At 44.5% G+C, this 24,144-nt stretch overlaps 1 protein-coding gene across 1 annotated transcript; it reads right to left on the bottom strand.

Moving 5' to 3' along the window:
* Positions 1-1,072: 1,072 nt before the first annotated feature.
* On the bottom strand, positions 1,073-2,598 carry LOC125526682 (cold-regulated protein 27-like). Its single transcript, XM_048691325.1, has 6 exons — positions 2,470-2,598; positions 2,325-2,377; positions 2,054-2,108; positions 1,895-1,980; positions 1,483-1,813; positions 1,073-1,189 (listed from the first exon to the last, which is right to left on the bottom strand). Exons 1-6 carry the CDS (start codon positions 2,596-2,598, stop codon positions 1,073-1,075), a joined length of 771 nt encoding a protein of 256 aa, XP_048547282.1.
* Between the last annotated feature and the right edge of the window lie 21,546 nt (positions 2,599-24,144).

Genomic DNA, 24,144 nt, shown 5'->3' with positions numbered 1-24,144 from the left:
ATTCGGTCGAAGAAGTCATGAAAACAACACAAGGGGAAGAAAAGACAACACGAATCTTGACAAAAGAATCAATTGTCAGAAAAACGACCTACCCAAATTTAACAAGCAACTTACATATGGCTAAACTGTTTTGTTTCAAAGGATAAGCAGGAAATTGTACATGGGGCAAAAGATGAAAAGGGGAAAAGAAAACAAACCAAACCACTTTTTTTCGCAATCCCTATGAGCACATATCTTCTATCCCTCCGTTCCTAAATATAAGACCTTAATAAGATTCCACTATAAACAACATATGAATGTATATAAACATATTTTAAAGTGTAGATTCACTCATTTTGCTCCGTATGTAGTCAATAGTGGAATCTTTAAAAGGTCTTATATTTAGAAACGGAGGGAGTACATCTAAACAGCTAGCCACCGGTAACTATTGTAGAGCATATCTAACTATGCCACCTCATTACCCAATAAGCTTTAGAAATTAATTGCATGCATGCATCAATGCATGTGTCCTTCATGCTCGTTATCTTCTCTCATAAACTTCTGCGGGCTTTTTTCTCAAACTCCCTAACGCTAACTGAGTGCAAATAGGATATGATCAAACATATTTATTATATTACCATTTCAAATATTCATGTTCATACAATCCAAGCTCATGAAAATATATATATCGCAGCCAATTCAGGCGGCAATGAGCGGGGTGTCATGTAGTTATCTCTATGAGCAGCACCTCCGTGAGAGTGAGCAAACATAAAGGTTGACACCCAAAAAAAGAAGAAATATTACTAATTTACTATCGACTGCTATGCTAATAAGTAGTGAGTGACCTATTGATCCTCATTATGGGGCACTAGAGTGGAATACAATCGTGCAAAAGAGAGATACATAACCAGAGTCTAATTTGTTAAATCGTGAACACTTGACTCCTCCAGTGCTCACTGGTTGCACATGTTCCGAGAAATACTCTTCCATGCTTTACTTCAGAGCATCATCGCTCCCAAATTCCAACAGGTCTTGAGGTAGCAAACAGGCTCTTTGGGTGTGTTGCTTTTCTCAACGCTTGCAACAAACTATGTTAACTAATCCTGTAAATTCGCTTAATCATTCGGGCGCGGTACGTGCTTAATTTCCTTGATTCTGCGTCAACTTGTGCCTCGTCGTCAGCAAAGTTCCGATCATAGATCTCAGCAGAGAGAAACATGGCATCCGAAATTTAGTTCACCACACGATGCTGCTTGAGAACATATATGGTTACTACCAGAACTCGACAGCGTCCATAACCATCTGTTATCAGCTTAGGGATAACATGGGTAAAATCAAATAGAAAAGAACCATACAATATCTTGTTGCTTAAGCACAAGTGACATTTTTCTACGTTGACGCTTCTTCCATAAAATCAGCTAATGCTACAAAAACATATGTGTGTCAGAGTGTATGATGATGAACCAAACGCTAGATGAGGTAACTGAGCTAGTTACCTGCTTGTTCATCGAGAAGGTCTTCTCCCTTGCAAGCTCCCAATTCCCTTCCATGGCACAACGGGGTGCTCCCAGGGATAGTACGGATACCCGATTCCCGATCACTTACTGAAGTTTCTGCCCTATCACCGCCTGCACTGCTGCTGCAGCCACCGGCCGGTATGAAATGCTGAATCCAGGGGCTTTCAGGCAGGCGCTGTTCGGGCCGGACTTGAGCACAAGCATTGGTCCTCCTCTTAAACTCGACTTTCCTCCACACTCCACCTTGGAGAACCTTGAACCCATTGGTACCCGAATCTTTGTTTTTGGCAGCGTGCGCGTGGTTGTGGAGTTGATCATTTTTTAGAGGAGAAGGGCTAGAAGGCCCTGGCTCCACCTCATTGCTCGATGGAAGCAAGTGTTTGTAGAGTTGATCACGGACGAAAGAAGCTTCCAAGGACCTTATATAAGTCCCGTGCCTCTCATCCGTCCAGCCCGCCGACATCAAGTCTGTAATCTGGTTACCCTGTGAAAGAAAGAACGATCAAACACCACGGAGCTGCATATCGTAGCAATGGAAACACGGAACTAGTTGTTACCTGGGCAATGCCGATGGCCGCCTTGACCGATGAAGGAACCGATGAAGGAATGGATCTGGGATTCGGCCGGGAGTGGGATAGAAATAGTAGCAGGGCAACGGATGGGAGCAGGGAGAGGATGAATGAATGAGCCGCACACACGTATGTGATGCTATTTCTGCAGGTATTATGGGAGGGGAGTGAGGGCAAAAGCGGCCGCCAATCTAAGTGTCTGGGCTTTTTCCGGCGTCGCGGGGAAATATCTCGCGGGCGGGCGGGCGGGCGCGTGCACGGATATTTCGTTGGCGCGATCGATGGAGTGTCCCGGCCAGGTACGCGATCGTCCTAAAAATCCAAAAAGATTAATGAAAACATTCACTAATCACGAACGAATTCCATTAAGCATGCGGGACGTCCTTTTTTCTTGTTTTATTTACGAGAGGTACTCCAAGCTGGTGGGCTGGAGTGGACAGCACGGCGGCGACGAGCGCGGCGTTGCTGGATGGCATGTCATGGCGACCTGTTTGCTTGCTGGTGGACGAGCGCAGCAGGGCGACGGCCGCCATGCCCGCGCAGTTGGTTGCTGAGCGGGGAGAGGCGGTCAGTGATGCCGGCGAGCAGCGTGACGGTGTCGCCGATCGAGGCGTCGATCGGTCGTCCCGCCCAACCCGAGGAAGTCGAAGCCACTGAGATGGCCAAATTTTCTGCCGCTCGCCACCGGCGTGTGCCTCTGCCATTCATTCTACGTGGAGGGACCTGTGTGCGCGGAAGCCGTTGGAAGGGCCACCCCGTCGTCGCCGCCATTGGGGGTAAGGTTTGACGTGCACTCTGAAATGAGAAAACGTACGTCTACGGCTCAAGATCAAGGACGTCATGATGACATTAGAAAAATCGCGCATTTTAAAAATATGTCCGTGTCAGACTTAGAAATGTTTATACAATGTGAGGAAAGTGTTTTGGCAATTTTAAAATATTTTGCACCATTCAAATAAATAAATATTCATGACATTTTAAAAAATGCTCAAACATTTCAAATGTATGACTTTTAAAACAAATAATGGCAAAAATTTCAGACAATTTACAAAGATTTTGATTTTTAATAATATGCAAGAATAAGCATCAAGTAGTAGATTTTTCATAAAAATAGTTTTCTAAGAAGGAATGAATTAGTGACATTGGTCATAGAAATTGAAAAACAAACACGCAAGACTAATTATCTTGTAAAAAGCAATGCATGGATCATTGAAATTGAATAAAAAAACATAGAGAAAGGTGGTGGTAGTAGACGGATGATTTCTGGAGAAGAAATTTCTTGAGGCAACCTGTTGCATAGAAGGTTTTCTAGATAAAGAAGAATTTTAGGTAGCCTACTAGCCTTCCCGAAGAAAGAAAAAAAAAGCAAAATAACACATGGACAGAAGGCTTTGTAGAGAAGAGAGAATCTAAGGCAGACTACTACCCTTTCTGAAGAAAGAAACAAAAACAAAAGGATAGACCTAAGCACTTGCCCCTTTGTAATCACAAAACAGAAGACCACCATATACTTGGGCTTAGTATGAAACATAACCGAAACATACCCGATACCTTGTAAGACATAAGACAAAATAAAAATAAATAGGTAAAGAAAAAAAAAACAAAGCTTTCTAAGGTAGAATGAATTAGTGATATCGGTATTATCCTTTATAAGAAGAAAGAAAATGAAACAAAAACTAAAACAAAATCAAAGTAATAAAGTTTTCTAAGAGAGAATGAATTAGTGCCATTGCTATCACTCTCACAAAACTTTACAATGAAATTGCACTTTTTACAACACGCAAAGAATAAGTGTATAATATTGCAGTTTTCACACTCCAATATAATTTACACACATATTGTATAGTAATTGTGTGTGCATGTACACAAGAAAAAATGATGTTTTCCTGAGAAAAATGAATTACTGACATTGGTATTATCCTTTAAGAAAAAAAGCGATTATTTTAAACAAATAATGACAAAATTTTCAGACAATAAATTGTCATTTTGTATAATATGCAAAAATAAGCATATAATAGTGGAATTTTTGTAAGAAACGTTTTCTAAGAAGGAATGAATTAGTGGCAATGGTATAATCTTTAAAGAATCTGGAATATTATAAGACCATGGTATATTCTGTGTGATCGTTCTTTCCTGGCAAATTTTAGCATGGTCCCTCTTACCTTCCCTTTTCAGGTGAGAGGTAAGAGTACATAATAGATCTGAACCATTGATTTGATTAGCTAGTGGTTTGATTAACTCTTATCTTCTTACCTCTCATGTGAAAAGAGGGGGTAAGAGGGAACACGTTAAAATTACTCTCCCTCCTTAGGAAACTTCATTTTCTTCTTTAGAAATGAGATTCCGCTGGTGAAAGGAGCAGAGCAGTTCATGATAATTCTTATGTTGTGGCGAACATGAACATTTGGTTGACATTGCAAGTAACAGTTGCCAGAATACAACAACGACAACAACAGAAAGCATAGAAGTGGAACAATATTACTATCTACTATACCATGGTAGTAAGTAGTGAGTGGCCTATAGATCGTCATTATGGGGCACTAGAGTGGAACACAATAGGCGGAAACTTCAAAACAGTGAGACACATAACCAGAATCTAATCTGTTAAATCGACAACGTTTAGCTCTTGCACTGCTCACTGGTTGCACGTTTGCCAGAACAATACTGCTGGATGCTTTACTTCAGAGCATCCTTCCTTCCATGTTCCAACCGATTTTGACGTACTAAACAGTCTCTTTGGAGTTTGGATGTGTTGCTTTTCTCAATGATTGCAACAGACAATGCTAATTTATCCTATAAATCCATTTGATCATTCGGGGGTGGTAAGTTCTTGCATGCTTTTCTTGATTTTACTCGACTTGTGCCTTGTCATCAGCAAAGTTCTGCTCACAGACCTCTGCAGAGAGAAACATGGCATCGGAAATTTAGTTCGCTAGAGGATGCTGCTTGAGAGCATGGTTACTACCAGAATTCAACATCGTTCATAACCATGTTGTATCAGCTTACGGATAACATAGGTTAATTAAGTCAGAAAAGAACCATACAATATCTTGGAGCTTAAGCACAACCGACTGTTCTACGTTGATGCTTCTTCCATAATATCAGCTAATGCTACAAAAACATATGTGCGCCCGTTTGTATGATAATGCACCAAACGCTAGATGAGGTAATTGAGCTAGTTACCTGCATTTTCCTCGAGGTGGTCTTCTCCCTTGTGAGCTCCCAGTTCCCTTTCATGGGACAACGGGGTCCTCCCAGGGATAGTCCGGATACCCGATTCCCGGTCAACTACCAAAGTTTCAGCCCCATCACCTACTGCACTGCTGCTGTAGCCATGCGGTATAAAATGCTGAATCCAGGGGCTTTCAGGCAGGCGTCGTTTGGGTAGGACTGGAGCAGAAGCATTGGTCCTCCTCTCAAATTTGAGTTTTCTCCACACTCCACCTTGGAGAACCTTGAACCCACCGGTATCTGAATCTTTCTGTCTGGCATCAAGATCGTGGTTGTAAAGTTCATCATTTTTCAGAGCAGAAGGGCTCGAAGGCCCCGACTCCATTGCATTGATCGATGAAGGCATGAAGCCAAGTGTGTGTAGAGTTGATCACAGACGGAAGAAGGTTCTAGGGACCAATTATACATTACGTGCCTCTCACCCGTCCAGCCCGCCGACATCGAGTCTGTAATCTGGTTACCCTGTGAAATAAAGAACAACCAAACATCGCACGGAGCTGCAAAACATGACACAATGGAAACACAGAACTAGCTACACAAAATAAAATGGGTAACAAGAGAAGGTGGCGGGTTAGTTGTTACCTGGGCAATGCCGACGGCTGCCTTGACCGGTGGATCCTGGTATACTTGACCCTTGTCTATGAAGAGAAGGATCTGGGATTCGGCCGGGAATTTGATAGAAATACTCCCTTCGTTTTAAAATATAGTGCTTTCTCTATTTCCGTGCTTTAACTTTGACTATAAATTTAACCAACGAGGCCGACTGCGGCGGGAGCAAAATTTATACCAGTGAATTCGTATTCAAAAGAAGTTTTCAATTATATAATTTTTTCTTCCACCGCAGTCGGTCTTGTTAGTTAAATTTACGGTCAAAGTTGGATCTCAAAAAGCGCGGCCACACTATATTTTGGAATAGAGGGAATAGTAGCAGGGCAATGGGTGGAAGCCGGCGGAGGGTGAATGCATGAGCCACATAGACGTATGTGGTGCTATTTCTGCATGCATATATTAAGGGAGGGGGGCAAGGGCAAAAGCAGCGCCCACCAATGTGCATGGGCCTTTTTTTGACGCGGCGGGGAAATATCTCACGGGCTCGCGGAAGACTAGAGTAGAAGGAAGCTGCGTGCGCTTTATACCACTTCTTCGTTGCCCCTGGTCGGGTTGCTTTTCATCCTCAACGCAACGCAACGACATGCCAACTTTCCGGCCTTTTTGATGCACACGACAACGACATAGCATTATATTTGAAATTTCTGGTTTCCTTCCTATAGTTCTGGAACTTCATAAAAAGTATCAAATTGAATTGCAAAAAATATTATATTTTAGGGCCAGTTTTTTGGGCGACTTCAAAAATAAGTTGCGTCTTCCTAGCTTAAAAGATAAGTCGCCATTAAAATTTATTGAGACTTCTAAATTAGTTCATAACTAGTGTAGAAACCCCAATAAATAAAAGAGACGGCTTATGGAAAAAGCTGGTGAGGAGGCGGCTTATTTTCTAAGCTGCCAGAAGAACTGGCCCTTAATACGGAAGGTAGTACTAGTTAAAAGAAAATCCTCAATACTTGCGAGTCGGGTACATTTTGTGCTAACTTTCTTATGCGGTTACATAGATACATCATTTTCTTTGCAAGATGACATATAGGTCGACATGCACACATGTGCACCAGGGATCAAGATAGGCTATGCGTTAACGCCTCGCATCTTTTGATACCGACGAGCACGAAAAAAAGATGTGGCGTACTATTATTTCTAATGCAAAACCAAAACAATTATCGCTATTGTATGTCAGTTTTAGATATTTTGATATAGACTACATACAGACTGAAATTAGTGAACGAACACACCAAAACACATCTATATATGACCGATTTAGAAAAAATATATTAAAACATCTTATAATAAGAGAGTACTAAACAAAATGACGAATAGAAGAACAACCTAAATTATATTGCTAATGAAGATTTAATGGTGTTTAGCAAAGATGACTAATTAAGTATCCCAGGCACAATGTAACGCACTATCAACATCAAGTCATTAAGACGTATGTAGTCATATCTAACTACGTGAGAAAATGAAAATTTGTGCCCAAGATGATCGGCTGATTCCGCCGCCGAACCTCATTCCCTTGCCACGCTCTCTTGACGCCCGTCCGTCTGAAACACATGCTCACGTGAGTTTAGGAGTGTTACAGGGTGACACCGCATCACCCTCTCGCGCCATGTGTCTCCGGCAACCGGCGGCTCTAGTGGCTCGCGCTTCTCCTGTTTGGCCTCTTCCAACGATGAGGTGGTCAAAGTGTCCCACGGTTTTATTGCCGGCGGATCTTGCACCGTGCTCTAGTGTGTTGGTACACTCATTGGATGGCTTCGTTACACCGACCAGCAGAGTTCAAAGGAGGAAGACCGATTGAGAGATTTAGAAAGGGAAAATTTGTGGTACAGAAGGTAAAATGCACCCATGATGAACAGTAAAATCATAAAAAAATAACCAAAAAATTAAAAACAATATGAAACTTTGTGTCATTGAACAAATGTTTTAGGTGCTTGCCAAATTTGTTGGCCAAATAACATCGAATGAGCTCCATTCAGACAAAATAAAAATTCTCCTGAAACATTGCACATAAGTTTGAGCAAATTTTGTTTCTTTTACAAAGCTTTTCGGATGTCATTTGGCCACCAAGTTTTGCAAGTACCTAAAACATTTGGCCATAATCGAAGTCACAAAATTTTGGATTTCTTTGATTTTTGTTGTTGCTATTTTTCAATCATGGGTGCCATGTCCATGGGTGTGGAAAAACCACTCTCGAAAGAAAGTGCTCTGGGTGGAGGATTGTTCCTACGCATTAGTTTTACAAAAAAAATGTACGCACTGTGCGAGGAGGACTAATCATCATCAGAGGAGGGCTCCGTTTTTAGGTGTTTCTTTAATTTTTGTTAGGGTTTGTGTCCTTCTTAGGAAGACGAGACGACGACGGTTCTTGAAGATGGAATAATGTTCTCCCTGCCTAGCCCCCGTCTCGATGGTACGTCTAGCATCATCGGAGGGCGTGTGGAGGTGTGTCTCCGGCGGATATCGCGGGATTCGGTTGTTGGTTGTCCTTTGTGGATCCGTTCGGATATGGTCTTTGTTCGTTTTTGTTCATGTGTCTTTAGGTTGGATCCTTTCGATGTAAGTTTCTCTTAATCGACGACGGTTGCTGTTTTGGTGCGTTGGTCCTATGGGGTCTTAGCACGACGACTTCCTGACTGTCTACTACAACAAGTTGTGCCTCGCTCCGGCAAGGGAGGGGCAATAACGAGGGCGCGTCTTCGGCTCGCTTCAGTGCTTGTAATTGTCGCTCGGTGGTCAACGAATCTGGATGTAATTTTTTTTTTGTGTTCACCGTACTGCCATGATTAAAGATGAATAAATCGTAAGTTTCACGCAAAAAAAGATCGAGCTTGAACTAATACGTAAGATCCGCTGCCGTGTGTCTCACCTCCTCGGCCACTCGACAATCTTCTGCCATCCTCCGCTCGGTGGTCCGGCTGACTGCAGCAAGATCAGATCGAGCAGGTTCTCCCGGGGTTCATACTTTGACTGCTCAGACTTAGTCGGTGCGTCCGCTGTCGGACGATGAATATCCATCGTCTACTCGGGCACTTATGGAATCATTCGCACACGTCGGGTAATATCAGCTCGCAGCATTCATTCGCTACCGTAGTCGCCAACTCTCCTCCGCCTCTACTCTCGAGGCCGTGTTGCGACATCCAGTCGGCCACACAGCCTGTAACTGCTCAGGGCTCCAGCTCCAGTCACTCCTTTGCTCCAACCCCCGCAGCCTATGTCATTCATGCCGACGGAAGGACCTCCCGGTTCGTGCATGGAGTTTACCAGCCGTTGCCAATATGGTCGGCTGCCTTCTTCTTATGATGTGGAAAACAAAACAAGAATTGTGTACAAATGGTATATTGTATAACAATTTAATTTGGAAAATGGACGTAGCACACCCTGATAGTGCGTTTGTTTCGGGTACAAAATGTCATTGGAAATCCTCACTTTTTTAAGACAGAAGAGAAGCAAGCAACATATCGAGGAATTGACCAGGGCCTGCACAAACGGAGGAGAATGTGGTTAATTCGATACAACACGAAAAACCTTACCAGCACCATAGATGTGGCACCAGAGTTCTTCCTCACCGAGGCTGGTGCCTGCTATACTTGACTCACCCGGTGCCATCTCTCTTGCTTCGTCGTCGATGCGGGCCCCGCCAGGATGGGGAGACGCAAGCGGGTCATCAACGCCGGCCACGACTACACCACCATTCATGGGCACCATGGCCGAGGTGCAATTCTTTCTACCGCCGTCATTCCCGCCGCCCTCGTTTACTCCACCAATCAAGCACACCGGGGCTGAGGCCCATGCCGTCGTCACCCCTTCTCCACTGAGGCATGACGGACGCTACCTCGTTAGTGTTAATGGTGCAGTAGTCACTGTTGAGGACTCAATAAGTAGGGACTTGTGTCCTACGCAACCTCGACTTCAAATGTACTCCCTCTGTCTCAAAATTCTTGTCTTAAATTTGTCTAAATACGGATGTATCTAGTTAAGTTTTAGTGTTAGATACATCCGTATCTAGACAAATGTAAGACAAGAATTTTAGGACGGAGGGAGTAATCTCTTTCAGAAATCTCTTTAGTCTTTCAATAATTCTAGAGTTGCTTCAAATATTTAAAGCCTTAGAGTTTCATTAGGGGCGTAATGAGTAGGCGTGAATTTTTTTTTGTTAGGGTCATTTCAAATTTGGAGTTCGACCAACTTACGGTTGCTCCAAAGATGTCGACTATTTTAGAACCTCTTGTGTCAGATGAGGAGGATGTTGATGCCGAACATGATGGCAAGCTTCTCTCCCATCTGGTGAATGACATGACCAAAGTTAGAGGGGACTTGGATGATAATGTACGTGATACCATGTTATGTGAGCTTGTCATGTTGGTAAGAAAACAGAAGTCCACTTCAGTGAAAAACAGATGCCTCCTTAGCAAGTGGCTGTTTAAGCTTTCTGTCGAAACGGAGGCCACTTGGGCTCAGATCTTACGCAACAAGTATCTCCACTCTAGAACCTTGTCCCAGGTGACAGTGAGGCTGACTGACTTACCTTTTTGAAAAGGGCTGATGAGAGTTAAATCGCTCTTTTTCAATAGAACAAGATTCATAGTTGGAGATGGTACCGCCACGAGATTCTGGGAGGATACATGGCTAGGGAGACGCCCCTAGCACTCCAATATCCATCCCTGTATAGCATTGTTCAGCCGCGCCCCCAACAAGGCCCCCCAGGCGAGTTTTCGGCCGCCGGCGCCAAAAAATCGGCCCAGTCGCGCCCCCATGGGCCCAATTTTCGCCGGCTCGGGCCGAAATTGGCGCCGGCGGACCCAACCCGACCCCGGTGTGCTGGGGGGCGCTCGGGGGCGCCGGGCGAATCTTTTTTGGCACGAAAGAGCCGCGGGCCCTCCTTGCCAGCGACTCGTCTCGCTTCTCGCCCTTCTCGTCCTCATCGCCTCGTTTCTCACGGCGAATCGCGTGTATCCGCTCCTCCCTGCCGCGGGCGGCGAGTGAGGGGCCACGCTACGTCCCCGACAGCCCGCTCTGGGAGCCATACTTCCGCCGCCGCCACGCCGAGCAGCTCGAGGCCACCAACGGCGTTGTTCCCTCCGGCAGGCTCAACTCCGAGGGAAGGCGCCGATGGTGGGGCGTGCCCGGCCGCACGCTGGAGGCCGTCCTCGAGTACATCGAGGGCGGCAACACGCCGAGGCCGGAGTACCCCTCCCCCCGTCCTTCTCTCGCCGTCGTGGGAGCTTGTGGACGCCAAGGCGCATGGACCCCGGGGCGTCCTCCTCCTCGTCAGGTCGGTCGACAGGCTCTCCCAGCCTCCGCCCTGTCAAGCCGAAGCCCCAGGACACGCCTGTCAGCGCGCACACCCGCAGCTCCGGCGTCCGCATCGACGACTCCGCCCCCGCCTCTGGCCGCCTCGTCCTTGTCAGGCCGAAGCCGGAGCCCGGCCTTCTTGCGGAGTACGAGGAGATAGCCCGGTGCGGCTTCTCCGACGAGGACGCCCTACGGTGGGCGCGGGACGACTACCTCCGCGACGAGGTGGTCCGGCAGCGCCGGGCCCTGGAGGAGATAGCCGCCCGCAAACATGGGCGCGAGGACGAGCACGACGTCGTGGTCCTCGACAGTGACGACGACGACGCCGCCCCTGGACTGTCCAACCCGCCGCGCCAATCGGGGGAGGGTTGCAGCAGGGACGGCGGCCGCGGCGGAAACGACGGCGACGACGACGACTACACGCGGTTCTACCGCCTCCTCGGCATGTAGATCTGCAAGGCGGCGGGCGGCGAGGAGCGGCGAGGGAGACGGCGAGGAGTAACCTAGTAGCTTTTTTTCTTTTTGTAAAATATTTTAAATATGAACGAACTCGCCGAAGTTTGGCTGAATTTGCGTCATGTTTGTGCCGTAATTTATATTTTCAAAAAAACATGGGCGCTGTGACTGGGGGCATCACGCCCCCAGCGCGTCGTTTATCGCCGTTGCGCCCCCAGGGGGCGATTTTTAGCGCCTCCTGGGGGGCCAACGGCTGGAGATGCTCTTATGTTGCAATAGTGCTGCAGTCTACCCCGCTCAACATTCATTTTAGGAGAACGCTAGTAGGGAGCCGTTGGCAAACTTGGCTCAATCTTGTGAGAAGATTGATGGATGTCCAGTTGTCTCAGCAACCCAACAAGTTGTACTGGAAACTAACTCAGAGTAGAGAGTTTTCGATTAAATCTATGTATTTGGCTGTTATCAATTCTAGCGCGATTCCCCGATCGAAACATGTTTGGAAAGACAAAGTTTCTTTAAAAATCAAAGTGCTTATGTGGTTTGTACATAAACAAGTTATTTTAACCAATGACAATTTGGCAAAACGCAATTGGACAGGTTCTACGAGATGTAGCTTTTGTGATCAACATGAATCAATCAAACACCTCTTTCTCAATTGCCCTCTGGCAAAAATTATGTGGCGGACGGTTAACATAGTATTCAATATTACTCCTCTGAATTCCATCACCATGTTATTTGGGGCGTGGCTTGGTGGGATAGATTCTGACACGGCAAGACACATTCGTGTAGGAGTTTGTGCGTTGTTATGGGCAATCTGGAATTATAGAAATGATTTGGTCTTTAACAGAACAACAAATATTCATTTTTTGCAGGTTATCTTCAGAGCCACTCGTTGATCCGTATGTGGTTGCTACTCACTCCGACGGAGGCCAGGGAGCATTTGGTTACTGGATCTACCCGATGAGAGATGGTAGCACGGGATATTTTCAACCGGTTTCGATGGCGGTCATGTAATATGATAGGCATTTAGTGTTCCTATCTTTTTTGCCAGACGGTTGTGGCTTTTCTACTTTTGTGTTGCTCTCTATGAGCCTTTTTTCGTTTTTGTTCGAGACTTGTAGACTTATGCTGGACCTTTTGCGCCGTATGCATCGTTCTGATGCAGAGGCTGGGGCGAACCCCCCTTTTCAAAAAAAAATCTTAGAGGCTAAAGATTTCGAAATTTAATAATGGTTCATCATGCGAGGCATGTTTTAAAATAGCAGAGGTCTTGCACATTTGGCTAAGTACAAACACATTGCCAACTTCGTGGGCATAACTGAGTAGGGTAAGCGTGATTTTGAGACACGTGATCTAGACCACTTTTCGTGTGGCTATGGTTATGTATGACATGTTTTAACCATGCCTGGGAGGTCTGGTGGAATTTTGCTTGGCATCCACTCGACACCCTTAGAACTTTTTTCCACATTGAAGGGTAAAATATGACATGAAAGTTCATCTTCAAAACTTCCTATGGAGCCTGATGGCCGCTCAAGAGGAGTGTTTTAAGTTTTGTTTTCTTAAGGAACTTGTTAATACCAATCGGGTGATGGCTCCATTTAATGTAGAGTTTTGCGGGTCTATTTTGCTTGGTTTAACCCCGGGTTTCACCGGTATTTGCCGCTTCACTAACCAATATTCATCGTCAATAGACGTACCTCATTGCCTTGCTTGACTTTCAAGTATAAAGACTTGTCAAAAGATTTGGAGCCATGTTGTAACGCCCCGAGACCGATGTGCCAGGTGTCCTCCAGTTATTCGCTGTTGTTGCCTTGTCATTGCTTGCATGTCATGCATTGCATATCATGTCATCATGTGCATTTCATTTGCATACATGTTCGTGTCATGCATCCGAGCATTTTTCCCGTTGTCCGTTTTGCAATCCGGCGCTCCGTTCTCCTCCGGTGGTCCATTCTACCTTCTTTTCATGTGTGGGGGTTAAACATTTCCGGATTGGACTGAGACTTGCCAAGCGGCCTTGGTTTACTACCGGTAGACCATCTGTCAAGTTTCGTGCCATTTGGACTTCGTTTGATGCTCCAACGGTTAACCGAGGGACCGAGAAGGCCTCGTGTGTGTTGCAGCCCAACACCCTTCCAAAGTGGCCCAAAACCCACCTAAACCTGTTCCATCATCTCGGTCGTTCGATCACGATCGCGTGGCCGAAAACCGCACCTCATTTGGACTCTCCTAGCTCCTTCTACCCCTATATAAGGGTCCCCCATGAAAAATCCCGGGTCTTCCCCTTCCTCTAACCCTAATTTTTCCCTCGCGCCGCGCCGGACATGTCCGGACCCGGCCGGACAACCCCTCCGCCGCCGTCTGCGCCAATGGCCTCGCGCCAAGTGTCACCGCGCCTCCCCCGCTGCCGCGGCCCGCCGCGGCCCAGGACGCCGCCGCCGCCACCCGCGGGCACCCGAGCCCCGCGCCGGCCGCCGTGCGCCGCCCGCCGCCCAGCGACGACCTCGCCGGAGTGCGTCGCCGCCTCGTACTCCGCCCGCGCCTACTCCGCGCCTCGCGCGCCGTCCTTACGCCGGCCACCATCTCCGCCGCCCGTCTCGCCCCGCGCCGCGCCGCTCTGGTCGCCGGCCACCGCCGCCCTCGCCGGAGATATCGCCGAAGCCCGCCGGCCGGATCCGGTGGATCGGGATGCGATCCACCGGGATCTCATCCAAACGCGGCCCCTCGATCCGGATCTCCTCGTCCCGGATATCCTCGCCCCGTTGACTTTTCGCAGAGGGTATAATTTCTACGAAGTCCCCGAGATTGCCAGATTCAAATGCCCATGTTCATCATGTCGTAACTTTGCATCCGTATCTCCGTTTTGCGTGTTTAGCATATCAAAATGTTCGTCTCAGAGAGTACATCATTTCATCTCATTGCGTCATTTTCATTTGAGCTCATCTTGATGCCCGAAATGCTGTTGGGAGAGTGCTATTTGAGTTAGTTGTCAGATCTGTTGCATCAAATAGCTATTTGTCATTTTTGTCATGATTATTGTGTGCATGATATGCCCATGAGCTCTACATGTCTTTTGTTATATGCTTTGCCATCTTTACAGAGGTGCTATCCATGCATTTTTGTGATATGTGTGGTGACTAGCACAAGCTTGCAAAGTGGTGCATTCGTTAATGCTGATTTCAGGGACTTAGCAATTCCACTAAGTCCTTGATCTGTTTTTATCAATATGCCATATGTCCATGTTGTTTCCTAGTGATCCGTGCCTCTTTTGAGGATGATCGGTAAGGATGATTTGTTAATCTTGTAGTGCTCTATCCATCCATGTCTTTGTTTGCAATTATGGAACACACTAGCTTGAGTCAATCGAGCTCTACTTTTGCTATTTCGTGAATCTGGGAAGATTGTCTACTTGTTAGCGATTTTGCCGAGGATGTTGTAGTTGATTCCGTTCATGCTATGTTATTGTTCTTGCCATGTCTAGCTTGTATAATGTGTATTCCTGATGGGTGTATGCTTAGATTGTCATGCCTTGCTCTGTAGTGAGTGCATCGAGCTCATAAACATGCCTACTTGATATCAGATTTGCATGTTCCAGTTTTTCTCTAAGTCTGTAATCTGATTATGTTTTTGCCATGTTCACATGCTTGCAATTGTATTTTCTGATCCCTTTTGGCTCAAGTTCATTAAGGGACTTTTGTTAAGCTCTTTGAGTTGCTCCATGCCATGCTTTACTTTGCCATTTTAAGTTCCTGTAGCATATAGTTGTCTTGCTCCAAAGTGTGCTACCTGATCTGAAATTCCAGACAAGTGTTAATTTCACAAAGTCTGAAACCTGTTTACCAATTGCACTTTTTCCATGCTTGTTTGAACTTGTTAATGGATGAATTAGCCGTAGCTTAGTGTACATCTTTTGTCAAGCATCGTGAATGGATCCCTGCCAGGTATTTTGTTGCCATGTTTGAGTGTTGTAGCATGTTTAACTTGTTGCATTTAAATGGCTACTTGCTGTATATCGCAGACTGGTGCCATATTTGTTTTGCTTGCCATTTCCAAACCGTGCATCCGATTCCGGCGATCTTTATATCGATTTCAACCGAGATCACCTCACCTTTTCAGTGGCACTCTTGGATTTCCAAGTTGAGGCCAGGTTCCATCATTCCTTTGCAAATCATGCATATGCATCGCATACCGCATCCCGCATATCATACCATGTTCATGTTATGGTTGTTTACTATGTTGTGTGCTTCTTTCCGGTGTTTGCTTCTTCGGGTCGGTTCCGGTAACGTCGCGTTTGTGAGGACCCATTCATCTACGTCCGTCTGTCTTCTTCATGGACTCGTTCTTCTTCCTTGCGGGATCTCAGGCAAGATGATCATACCCTCGAAATCACTTCTATCTTTGCTTGCTAGATGCTCGCTCTTTTGCTATGCCTATGCTGCGATACCTACCACTTGCTTATCATGCCTCCCATATTGTTGAACCAAGCCTCTAACCCACTTTGTCCTAGAAAACCGTTGTTTGGCTATGTTACCGCTTTGCTCAGCCCCTCTTATAGCGTTGTTAGTTGCAGGTGAAGATTGAAGTTTGTTCCTTGTTGGAACATGGAGATGTTGTTCCTTGTTGGAACATGTTTACTTGTTGGGATATCACAATATATCTTATTTAATTAATGCATCTATATACTTGGTAAAGGGTGGAAGGCTCGGCCTTATGCCTGGTGTTTTGTTCCACTCTTGCCGCCCTAGTTTCCGTCATATCGGTGTTATATTCCCGGATTTTGCGTTCCTTACGCGGTTGGGTAATAATGGGAACCCCTTGACAGTTCGCCTTGAATAAAACTCTTCCAGCAATGCCCAACATTGGTTTTACCATTCGCCACCTAGCCTTTTCTTTCCCTTGGGTTCTGCAGACTCAAGGGTCATCATTATTTTAACCCCCCCCCCGGGCCAGTGCTCCTCTGAGTGTTCACTAGTAGAAAAAGGGTCTTCAGTCCCGGTTCATAAGGGCCTTTAGTCCCGGTTCTGGAACCGGGACTAAAGGGTTGGTACTAATGCATATCCCTTTAGTCCCGGTTCAATCCAGAACCGGGACTAAAGGGCGCGGCCATGTGGAGCTCCACCTTTAGTCCCGGTTGGTAACGCCAACCGGGACTAAAGGAAATTTTATGATTTTTTTTTGAAATTTTTTTTGATTTTCAAATTTCTGAATTATTTTAACCTCTAGTCTGTAATCACCACCCCCCATCACTTCTCAATTTATCCTCTAATCACCCCTCATCATTCCAAATCATCTAACTTCCCGAACAGTCACCCATCCTCCCGCTCCCCTAGCCTGAGCACGCTTAACTTCCGGGTTCTATTCTCCCTCGCTCCAAGTCTGCACTTGTTGTTTTCCTGACAATTCTAAGATGTCAATCCTATTAACCTTTAGGAATTTTGCTTGAGCATGAAGTGACACATTTCATAGTTTTATTTTGAAACTATTGTTTTAAAAAACAATAATTATTTAGTAACACCAATATTTCTTGAATAATTAGTTTGACCATGTTTGACCACAGTTTGACCATCGTTTGACCACAGTTTGACCAGATTTGACCAAAATTGAAATGACTGAAATAATTATTTAGTAACACTAATATTCTAGAATAATTAGTTTGACCATTGTTTGACCATAGTTTGCCCACTATTTGACCATTGGTCCCGGTTCTGGACTGAACCGGGACTAATGGGCTGACCCGTCCTGGACCAAAGCCCTGTTTTCTACTAGTGGTTGGTCCAACCTGTCAGCTGCCGGTGGCCACCAGGGGCAACTCTGGACTGTCCTACCCGTACCTAAGACAATCTGAGTGTGCCCTGAGAAAGAGATATGTGCAGCTCCTATCGGGATTTGTCGGCACATTCGAGCGGTGTTGCTGGTTTAGTTTTACCTTGTCGAAATGTCTTGTAACCGGGATTCCGAGTCTGATCGGGTCTTCCCGCTAGAAGGAATATCCTTCGTTGACCGTGAGAGCTTGTTATGGGCTAAGTTGGGACACCCCTGCAGGGTTTTGAACTTTCGAAAGCCATGCCCGCGGTTATGGGTAGATGGGAATTTGTTAATGTCCGGTTGTAGAAAACCTAAAGTTGACCTTAATTAAAATGCATCAACCGCGTGCGTAACCGTGATGGTCTCTTTCCGGCGGAGTCCGGGAAGTGAACATGGTGTTGGAGTTATGCTTAACGTAGGTTGCTATAGGATCACTTCTTGATCATAGTTCTTCGTTCGTGCTTTGCCTTCTCTTCTCGCTCTCTTTTGCGAACAGGTTAGCCACCATATATGCTAGTCGCTTGCTGCAGCTCCACCTCATACCTTTACCTTACCCATAAGCTTAAATAGTCTTGATCGCGAGGGTGCGAGATTGCTGAGTCCCCGTGGCTCACAGATACTTCCAAAACCAGTTTGCAGGTGCCGATGAGTCCGTGCAGATGATGCAACCAAGCTCAGGAGGAGCTCGATGAAGATCTTGTCCTTTGTGTTGTTTCGTTCTAGTGGATCAGTAGTGGAGCCCAGTTGGGGTCGATCGGGGACCTTGTCGCATTTGGGGTTCTTTTATTTTGGTTCCATAGTCGGACCTTGATTGTATCTGTTTGATGTAGTGCTTTATTCATGTAATTGTGTGAAGTGGCGATTGTAAGCCAACTATGTATCTTTTACCCTATTGTATTACATGGGTTGTTTGCGAAGATTACCTCACTTGCGACATTGCTTTCAATGCGGTTATGACTCTAAGTCATGCTTCGACACGTGGGATATATAGCCGCATCGAGGGCGTTACACATATTTGGATGATTGAGGAGAAAATGGACCACTTTTCCTTTGAGAAGGATTGTATCTGGCGTCAATAGAAGATAAGACGATGTGCAGTACCTACCAGCGGTCCTACAAGGCGCCCCCGCCTTCCCCACATCTACACAAGCAACTTCTCACTAGTGCAGAACCGGGCTTTATCACCGGTTCGTAGGGGACTTTAGTGCCGATTCTGTAACCGGCACTAAAGGGTGGGGACTAAAGCCCCCCCCCCCTTTAGTACGGTTCAACATGAACAGGGCCACCACATGACAGGAGCCAGGGCCGGGGGCGTGGAGACCTTTAGTACCGGTTGGTAAAACCAACCGGTACCAAAGGTTGGGGGCTTTTGGTTTTATTTTTCCTTTAATTTTGTGTGTTCCATTTAATTTAGAGATTTTTTTTACATTATAATGAGTTATTAAATCACTAGGTGAGAGTACCGCGGATTAGTTTGAAGTGGATACTTGATCACTTAGGACGATCCATATCCACTTCAAACTAATCTGCGGTTTCTTTCATAAATGATATAATAACTCATCATCATCGTCATCATATTAATATAAAAACTCTTGCATCATATCATCACCAACAACATTAGCTAGCTAATAATCATCATAGTCGTCATTACCACTATTTAATCATCATAGTCATTACCGCTATCTAATCACCACCAACACCAACTTAAAGAAGAAACATTCACTTGTACCAGAAGCAAAGATATCATCGAGTTCAACATGGTCATGAGATTATAAGCATTCATAAGACCGGCCACACAAAAGCAAAACACTTTGAGATTAAGTTCAGGACAAAGAACACGGACATGAGAGGACAAGTAGTAAGAGCATGAACTAGCTAATCACTCCTGCTGCTCTCTCTCGGGTAAAATAGCATAGAACATGTGTAGAAATCCTAATTCATCATATTGGAGCATGCAGATAAACCTGTCTCCTAATCGTGGGCTGTGCTTCGTCTGATTCTTGTTGCCCCCTAGTACTTCTCTGCGATCCTTCACAATTTTGTTTCAGTCTTTCACTATTAAGCATTCCTCGGTTTTAGAAATCCTGAATGCACTCATGTGCGCTGTAGGATGTCTTGTCCATAAGCTAACCATTGACATGCAACATTTAGTCTCGATCCACTGAGGCACAACTATCACCGGGAGTCCCTGTTGAGGAACATCGTATAGTAACATACTTAGCAATGAAGTTTAGCTTAAAAAATAATGTATGCAAAAGATGCACTGAGGACAAATAGTAAAAATCTCACCATCTTGCCTAAATAGATGTGACCGTAGTTCAATACAAACACTATTGGTCGCACGTTTTGAGTACTAAGATTTTCAAATTCAGGAAAATAATTTCTCTTGACAGCATCAAGATCCTCAATCCATGAAACATAATGACCTGTCTCCTCGCTGTTTAGTTCAGCCCCGGGACAGTGGACGGTCCTGTCTACCAAGCGTCAGACATATTTTCTTGAATGGAAATAAGTTGTCAACTATTTTTGTATAAACAATATGAAGACATAAATATGGTTGAGAAACTCACATAATGATAGAACTGGAGGTTTTTGCACATCGACCCAAATGTCTCTATTACCTTCAATATCATCTTCCGGACGAATATCAAAGGTGATAACCATATCAGGCTCAAATGCATAAACCTTGCATAGTGCTTGCCAAGTTTTGCATTTAAAATGGGTATAGGTGTCTGCATTGTATAATTTGACGTCGAAGGTATAACTATGCTCGGTCTTCAAGTAAACTCTCTTTACCTCCATAGTTTTGTCAGGACTGAAACCTATCTTATCCAAGACAAAAATTCTTGCATGGCAGGGGATACACTAGTAGAATAGTGAAAATTTAAAATTATAAGTTAAAGCAAATGAAGAATAAGTCATGCTTAATTACGAAAAAAGACTTGTCGTTGTGACTTACTGTATCCACTTCGAAAGTCTCATCCAGCTTGATGTTGAAACGCCTATCATCAAATCGGAAATTTCTGTCGCACAGGTCGCGCTCGTCTTCGCAATATTCGCACATAACGAAATTGTTTTCGTCGTCAGACGACATTTCCGATGTTCATAGTTGAAACATTAATTGATAAGCACTTACTAGTTCTATTAATTCAACTAATTCAACTAGGCACTTATTAAAAATAAACTAGTTCTATTAATTTTCTTACTAAAAATAAAGTAGCTAATTATATATATAGTAAAATTTTAATTAGATGATCAAATATCATATACCTAAATTTAATGTATCTAATTCATCTAATTCATCTAACATTTGACATTAATATATCTAATTCATCTATAACTAAAAGTATAAAAAACTAACTCATCATCTAACATTAATATCTAGATATTTCTACCTAATTCATCTAACATTTGACATTAATATCTAACATATATTTCTATCTAATTCATCTAACATTTGACATTAATATCTAACATATATATATATAATCATCTAACAATTGACATTAATCTAACATTTATATTAAAAGTATAAAAAATTGTCTCCGTTTGTGTGTGTGTGAGAGAGAGAGGCCATCGGCGCGCAGCAGGGGGCCGGGGCGGTCGATCTTATAGCGGGGCGACGGCCGGCGATGCGAGGCGATGGGGACGGGCCGGGGGGATGCGACGACGGGGCCGGACGGGCTGGGGCGGCGACGATGGGGACGGCCGGGCTGGGGCGGCAATGGGGCGGCGACGACGGGGACGGCCGGGCCAGGGCGGCGACGATGGGGACGGGACAGGGCGACGACAGGGCGCGCGAGACGGGGGCGGCGACGACGGCGATGGTGGCGGCGACGACGGGGACGGGCGCGATGAAGCAGATGAACAGAAACTAACTGAAATTTTCGTAAGTGCTGTATATATAGGAGAGACCTTTAGTACCGGTTGGAGCCAAGAACCAGTACTAAACTCCAAATTTGGCCTGGCCAAGCGGCGGAAAGCGACCCCCTTTAGTATCGGGTCATGGCTGCAACCGGTACTAAAGACCCACCTCTAGTACCGGTTGGAGCCACGAACCGGTACTAAATGGGATACGCTCTCACCCGCGGTGCACAAAGTTTAGTCCCACTTCGTCGGGCGAAGGGCAGCCGCACTGGTTTAAAAACCCAGCCGCAGCTGCTCCTTCGAGCTCCTCTCTAAAGCATGCTTCTGGGCCTAACTTTGGCGCGCTGCCCTGTGAGCCTGCTGGGCCTGCATATCCACGCCCAAGGCCGAGCAGGCCCACTGGGCAGCATGCAAATATTTTTATATAGTTTTTCTGCTTTATTTATTTTCTTCTATTTATTTCTGAGTAGTTTTTTGTGAATATTTTTTCTTTAGGTACAAAAAATTACAAAATTTCTGTTAGTGTCAGTAGTTTTCAGATTTGAATAGTTTAAATTTGAATTATTTGAAATTTGTGTGAATCATTAGTTTGTGAATAACTTAACTCTAAAAATAGATCTTTCAGTGATTCTCTTTTTCTCATTCTTTTTTATCATGTTAAATTTCCGTAACCCTCTCTACTATTTTAACAGATGAGTTTAAAAAGTCTGGAGTTGTAATATGTTTAAAAAATGAAGTGTCTTTGTAACAGATGAGTTTTCATCCGAAACCCTGATACTTCGAAAGAGAGTGTCCAGTTTGTACACGAAGTGCACCCAGTTTTTGCCGTAACCCTCTCTGCTTTTTTGCACATGCTATGTGGGTGAAATGATGATGCAATACCAAGTTTCAACCTTTTCAGAGTTTATTTGTAGTGCTTTTCAATTTCAGGGCCATTTAGCTCAAAACAAATCAGTAAATGCATAAAAAGTAGCACATGAAGGCACAAAGGGTTGAAAGTTGACGACGTGGCTTGGAATGGTGCATAATGAACGCATAAAAAGTCTAGAGTTGTAATAAGTTAAAAAAATGAAGTGCCTTTGTAACAGATGAGTTTCTGTCCGAAACCCTGATACTTCAAAAAAGAGTGTCTAGTTTGGACACGAAGTGCACCCAGTTTTTGTCGTAACCCTCTCTACTTTTTTGCACATGCTATGTGGGTGAAATTATGATACCATGCCAAGTTTCAACCTTTTGAGAGTTAATTTGTAGTGCTTTTCAATTTCAGGGTCATTTAGCTCAAAACAAATCAGTAAATGCATGAAAAATAGCAAATGAAGGCACAAGGGGTTGAAAGTTGACGACGTGGCTTTGAATGGTACATAATGAACGCATAAAAAGTCTGGAATTGTAATAAGTTTAAATAAAATGAAGTGCCTTTGTAACAGATGAGTTTTCGTCCGAAACCCTAATACTTCGAAAGAGAGTGTCCAGTTTGTACACGAAATGCACCCAATTTTTGCCGTAAGCTCTCTACTTTTTTGCACATGCTATGTGGGTGAAATGATGATACCATGCCAAGTTTCAACCTTTTCAGAGTTCATTTGTAGTGCTTTTCAATTTCAGAGTCATTTAGCTCAAGACAAATCAGTAAATGCATGAAAAATAGCAAATAAAGGCACAAAGGGTTGAAAGTTGACGACGTGGCTTTGAATGGTGCATAATGAACGCATAAAAAGTCTGGACTTGTAATAAGTTTAAAAAAATGAAGTGCCTTTGTAACAGATGAGTTTTCGCCCGAAACCCTAATACTTCGAAAGAGAGTGTCCAGTTTATACACGAAGTGCACCCAGTTTTTGCCGTAACCTCTCTACTTTTTTGCACATGCTATGTGGGTGAAATGATGATACCATGCCAAGTTTCAACCTTTTCAGAGTTCATTTGTAGTGCTTTTCAATTTCAGAGTCATTTAGCTCAAAACAAATCAGTAAATGCATGAAAAATAGCAAATGAAGGCACAAAGGGTTGAAAGTTGACGACGTGGCTTTGAATGGTGCGTAATGAACGCATAAAAAGTCTGGAGTTTTAATAAGTTTTAAAAAATGAAGTGCATTTGTAACAGATGGGTTTTCGTCTGAAACCCTAATACTTCGAAAGAGAGTGTCCATTTTTTGCCGTAACCCTCTCAACTTTTGCACATGCTATGTGGGTGAAATGATGATACCATGCCAAGTTTCAACCTTTTCAGAGTTCATTTGTAGTACTTTTCAATTTCAGGGTCATTTAGCTCAAAACAAATCAGTAAATGCATGAAAAATAGAAAATGAAGGCAGAAATGGTTGAAAATTGATGACGTGGTTTTGAATGGTGCATACTGAATGCAAAAAATTCTAGAGTTTTAAAAACATGTAAAAATATACATAAAAATACAATGATCATCAATGATCGTTAATAAGAATCTTCCCCGGTTTAAGCGACAGATCCTATACATAGAGTTCAATGAATACCAAGTGGTTGTGATAGTTTGAGCAGTAACATATTTAAAGTGGTAAAAACCCTCTTAGGGGAGCGAGGTGGGACTAAAAAACCGATGCATGACGAAACTTTAGTACCGGTTTGTGGCATGAACCGGTACTAAAGGGGCTAGTGGGGCCACAGCCTGCCGACAGCCTGCCATAGACTCTTTAGTACCAGTTTGTGGCACGAACAGGTACTAAAGGTTCTTCATGAACCGGTACTAATGAGCGCCCCCCGCCTAGCCGTTTGAACCGGCACTAATGATCACATTAGTCCCGATTCAGCTACAAACCGGGACTAATGTGCTTCACATTAGACCC

The sequence above is a fragment of the Triticum urartu genome, unplaced genomic scaffold, assembly GCF_003073215.2.
Source record: "Triticum urartu cultivar G1812 unplaced genomic scaffold, Tu2.1 TuUngrouped_contig_1391, whole genome shotgun sequence".
NCBI classification, from domain to species: domain Eukaryota; kingdom Viridiplantae; phylum Streptophyta; class Magnoliopsida; order Poales; family Poaceae; genus Triticum; species Triticum urartu.
This window is presented reverse-complemented; position numbering and strand designations above follow the sequence as displayed.